The sequence below is a fragment of the Mandrillus leucophaeus genome, unplaced genomic scaffold, assembly GCF_000951045.1.
Source record: "Mandrillus leucophaeus isolate KB7577 unplaced genomic scaffold, Mleu.le_1.0 Scaffold254, whole genome shotgun sequence".
Lineage (NCBI taxonomy): Eukaryota > Metazoa > Chordata > Mammalia > Primates > Cercopithecidae > Mandrillus > Mandrillus leucophaeus.
This window is the reverse complement of record NW_012102632.1, coordinates 3,992,083-3,997,346: the sequence shown is the minus strand read 5'-3', so window position 1 is coordinate 3,997,346 and position 5,264 is coordinate 3,992,083. Positions and strand designations below refer to the sequence as shown.

The 5,264-nt window shown below is 52.5% G+C and overlaps 1 protein-coding gene across 1 annotated transcript in view; it reads left to right on the top strand.

Moving 5' to 3' along the window:
- Positions 1-2,079: 2,079 nt before the first annotated feature.
- The window catches only part of LOC105542271, a 29,241-nt gene continuing 26,056 nt past the window's right edge, over positions 2,080-5,264 (top strand). The window contains exons 1-3 of the mRNA XM_011983733.1: positions 2,080-2,219; positions 3,980-4,155; positions 4,265-4,360. Coding sequence (XP_011839123.1) covers positions 2,080-2,219; positions 3,980-4,155; positions 4,265-4,360 — 412 coding nt within the window. The remainder of the gene's footprint in view (positions 2,220-3,979; positions 4,156-4,264; positions 4,361-5,264) is intronic.

Sequence of the window (5,264 nt, the reverse complement as noted above, 5' to 3'; positions counted from 1 at the left end):
GTGTTGGGAATACAGGTGTGAGCCACCATTCCTGGCCCCCTTTTTATTGTTGGATAGCATTTCATAGAATGGATGTATCAGTTTGCTTAACCATTTACCTATTGGGGGCATTTAGTTGTTTCCAGTTTGGGGCTATTACAAATAAATCTACCATGAACAATCATGTGTGAGTTTTTGTGCAGACATCAGTTTTATTTTCTGGTACAAATGCCCAGAAGCAATTGCTGGGTCATATATTGAGGTGGATGTTTAATTAAAGAAGCTGCCAAACTATTTTCTAGAGTGTCTGCACCATTTTATATTCCCACCAGCCATGTATGAGAGTGAGTTTTGTCTGCATCCTCGCCAATATTTGATATTATCACTATGTTTGATTTGAGCTGTTTTAATAGACATGTAGTGATATCTTACTGTGGTTTTAATTTGCATTTCCCCAGTGGTTGGTGTTGAAGATCTATTCCTGTGCTTTAAGTCAACTCATTTTTAAAACTTAAATAAACATATTTAAAAAGAAACTTTTGCTTTAGGAAGCCGAGGCATGTGAATTGCTCAAGCCCAGGAGTTCAAGACCAGCCTGAACAACATAGTGAAACTCCAACTCTACAAAAAGCAAAAAAATATCCAGCATGGTGGCGTGCACCTATGGTTTCAGCTACTCAGGAAGTGAGGCAGGAGGATTGCTTGAGCCTGGGAGGTCGAGGCTGCCATGAGCCATGATTGTACCATTATACTCCAGCCTGGGTGACAGAGAAAAACCTCGCCTTAAATAAATAAATAAAAGGAAATTTGTGATTAGTAGTTCTCAAAGTGTGGTCCCTGAGCCAGCAGCATCAGCATCACCATCACCTGAGAACACTAGAAATGCAGATTCTCAGGCACCACCCCAGACCTCCTGAATCAGAACCTCTGAGGAGTGGGTTCAGTGATCTGTGGTTTAACAAGCCCTCTCGGTGAGAATCGGTCTCATTTACTACAAATGGAAGGTAATGGTAAAAATAAATGCATCTGCTTATCACCTGAAATCCTCTTGTGGGCCCCAGGTTCACACACCACACTTCCGGGCAGGAGTCCCACTCACAGAGGCTATGACAAGAATGCTCCTGCCCCTGGGGCTGTACAGTGACAGCTCACACAGCTCCATGTGGCAGTTCTGAGTTTGGGAAGCGCTGATGCAGTCCTACCACAGCCCTTCCTGCCCTTCAGTGGACTAAGAAAATCCAGGCTCTGAGGAGGGCGAGACTTGCCCAAGGTCACCCAGCAACATGGTCAGTCTCCTTTCCCAGGGCCCTCACAGTGCCTCGCCTGTTTAAAGCCTGCCTCTATTCACCGCTGAGTGAAAACTCCAGCTCCAAAACAGAATATGGGGAAGGATACTATCTTGGGCAGCTTATGTTTATAGCTGCAGATACATGGGGAAAAAGTCCAAGAATACTTTTGAAGCAGTTATTTAGGGAGACAAGGGGTTTGTTGGTTTGTGTTTTTAACTTCTCTATATTTCATAACTTTATCACAATAATCATATTTAGTTACATAATCAAAATGTATTAAATATAATATTAAAAATCAACATGAAGCCTGATCCAGCCATGGCCCATCGTTGGCAGAGTCAGGAAACCTTCCAGATAAAGCAGCCCCGCACCTGCCCCAGGTCACACCCTGGGCCTGGGCATATGCTAGGACCTATGTCTGGACACCCTCACCCCATAGTTGCCTCCACATCCACACCCACCAGCACCAACTGTGGGTGAGGCCCTGCCCTGCATCCAGCCCTAGGTACCCCCTAGCCCAGAGGGCACCTCATGGTGTGAGAGTCCGCCTGTCTGTCTCTAAAGAGAGGAAAGCTCCTTGGGACATGTGTTCCTCTTGACCATCACCCCTGGCCTGGTACAGAAAGGTGGACAGTGGGTATTTGGTGAATAAATGAATGAATGATTGGAATGAATCCCCAAAACCGTGATTTCCTGAGGTCTTTCTCCAGCTGGCCCTGGTGGAACCGATTCCACTTTTTCACAGGAAAGCCAGGTGTGAGGAGCGGGGCAGGTATGTGTGAGGGGCCAGGTTCTCGAAGGCTGGGTGGACATGGGGCTTGTGGCGGGTCTGGGGGTGGCAGTGCTGCTGTGGAAGCCTCGGGGAGGGCTCATCTCTGGAATCCCCCAGGGTATCCTGGTGCCCCCAGCTGCTGTGTGGTGTGAGAAGGCCTGGCTGGTGGTGACACACAGGTACTTGTTTGGATTGGCCAACTGGTCCAGTCCAAGGAGCTGCACCTCCAGCCCCTCGGGGAAAAACTCACTTCTGATGTGTGACAACAGCTGCAGGCAAGGGGAGGGAGACGTGAGCTGAGCCTTGGCCTTAGAAGCCAGAAGCCAGCTCATGCCCCTACCTTGGTCTACATGGGAAAGGGATGAGACCTCAGCTAGCTCTAGGGTCCTGGGTTTTGTTCAGAACCCTCCCCTATGGACTCAGTGACTTGGGCTGACCCAGCCCCTCATCAGTGAAACCAGGGCTGGGCCAGGGCTCTTGACACCTCCCAGTTCCAGCCTCTGGCTTTCTCCCAGGAGGGCAGGAGATCAGACAGAGGTGACCCAGGCTCCCCTGTTTACCTCAGCCTCCTTGTGAAGCCTCCCTCTTTCTGCCTGTGAGGTGGGCGGGGCTGGAAGGAGGGGCATTCACCTGTAGGTCTCTGACTTCTTTGCCCAGGTGTTCCTGGAGAGTCTGGTCTATACCCAGTGCTCTGCTACACCCCATGGCCTGGCCACAACCTCCCTGCCTCCAGAGCAGCCCTGGCCCAGGGAAGAAGCTGGTCTCTGTATGGAATGATAGGTAGAAAATGGAAGTGGGGACGACAGCTCTGGAAAGGAGTCTAGGAGGAGGTGCCTTCCCAAGATGTGGAGGGTATTTTTTCCAGAATGGAACTTGACCGGTGCTGGCAAACATCAGGAGTTGGGAAGGGTGGTTCCCTCTGTGGGAGCCGGGGCGACTAGCCTGGGTCAAATGGTGGTTGGCTGTGGGTAGGAGCGGGCAGAGCTGGGGTTCCCAGAGCCTGGGGTCCCTGTCCTTGCAGAGGACTTGAATGCAAAACAAGTGTCCCCTGCCCTCCTCTACTTCCAAGCCCAGACACACATCGGCTGCCACAAGCCCCTGAGGCTCTTCAGAGGACCAATGGGCAGCCACACCCAAGCTGGGCCAGCCTGCTGGGCCCACCTGCATCCTGGTCAGGAGCCATGACCGAGGGGACTCTCTGGGGACAATGGGGGCAGTCTCATGCTGCCCTCTTACAGGTGGATCAGTCCCTGGGATGTGGTGTTGGGCTGGGGTGGGCTGAGGCTGTTCTCTGCCGGGGTGCCTGGTGGACAGCAGGTAGAGCAACTTCTCCTTGGCTTTCCTGGACCCCAGGACACAGCTGAACACTGCATTTTACCCTGGATGCCTTCAGATTCTCAGGGGACCCTGGGAAGGAAGAGGGGGATGCCTCAGCAGGAGGCCAGGGCCCTGGGCCAGGCTTGCTCCTCCTAGTCCCTCCAGCAAGCACCTTCTCTCCAGATTGACATCACCTGATTCCTGAAGGCCTGGGCTACTGACCAGAGAGAGCCCCAACTCCCTCACCACAGCCTGTTCTCACATCAGACCAGCTAGTATGAGTTCGGAGCTGAAGCGGGTGGAGAGAGAACACAGGGCTCTGTAAGAGTTCTCGGCTCCCTGTTGCGGTGGGCCTTGTAGAAGACCCCCCAGAAATCTGCAGCTGCTGTAAGTCACTGGGAGGAAACTGCGGCAGACATGCGTTTCCCAGCCTGGTAGATGCAGGGGGTGTCCGGGCCCCCAAGTGGGAGGCCCAAATATGGCCTTGGATGTGGCAATGCAGGAATTCTAGCCAGCTCTGGGGCCCTGGGCAAGTCATTTAACCTCTCAGAACCCCATTCCTGGTCACCATGGGGCTCTTGTGTGGATGTAAAGGACCCTCAGGCCACTTATGTCCCATCAGTGGAAGCCTAGCATGGGTGGAGACCCCCAAGACTGAACTCAGTGGCGGGATCCAGCCTGCCCAGCTCTCCTATATAGAGCCCAGAGCCAGCAGGGTGGGCTTCCTGGAGACGCAGGTGCTCCTGCGGGCTGGGGAGCATGAGCAGGGGTCCCTTTGGGAAGGTGGAAGAGGCTGTGGTCAGTGGAGGCCATAGTGAGGCAGAGCTTGGGCAGAAAAGGCCTGATGATCGGGGGATCTGAGACCCAACAGAGCATGGACTGAGGACATTGTGACCACCTCCTCCAGGTGCCACTCAGGTGGTGGAAGCTGAGCTAGGGTTGGGCACCCTGGTCCCGAGTGAGGCTTCACCAGTCTTGGAAGCTGTACCCAAGGTAGCTTCATGTAAGGGCGCATCTAAGCACTTTTTTTTGGAGACGGGGTCTTGCTCTGTCTCTAGGCTGCAATTGGGTGGCACGATCACAGCTCACTGCAGCCTCAAATTCCTGGGCCCAAGTGATCCTCCACCTCAGCCTCAAAAAGTATAGTAATTATAGGTCTGAGCTACGGAGCCCGTTTTAAATCTTAATAAATATCTGCTCCTGGTCTGCTTCCCTGGCTGACACACTTGCTGGCATCTTGCACCTAGACAGACATGTTTCTGGACTTGGTTCCATTTGTTCTGACGGACTCCTCTCTCAATGATCACATGTTACAGTATGTGGCTATTCTTACACATTTCTGTAAAGACCTGAGGGTTAGTATATTAATGTCAAAGTTCTAGTTTTTGAGGCTGGGTGGAATGTTTGGGCTAATTTAGTTGCGGGTATCTTGACAATATAGGCTTTCCCTCCGGGAACGGTGATTCTGGGACACAGGTTTTGCACATTCTGGTTTATTGCTTGACTCGCTGCCACAGAGGGATGGCACTGCTCCACACGCCATGCCCAAGAGATGTCCCACCTTATCTTTCTAAATCAAGCTGAATGTTCTCAGCTGACAGCATATCATCAGTGCTGTGGGGACTCACTCCCCACAACCCGAGATGAAGTGAGGCGGAGACTGTGGAGCAGATCCGTGCTGAGTGCATTTGCCCTTCCTGACCTGCACTGCTGCTGGCTGGGGCTGTGTCTGAGCTGACAGACAGCAGTGATTTGGGGACAGGGTGGGGGGCAGTGCTGGAGAGATGCCCCTAACCTTCCTCAGCTCCTCTTGTCCACCCAACACTTGGCCACCAAGCCCCCTGACTTCCAGGCCCCAGTCACCACTAACAGGGTGCTGCATGGGAACAAAGTGTAGGCGCAGAACC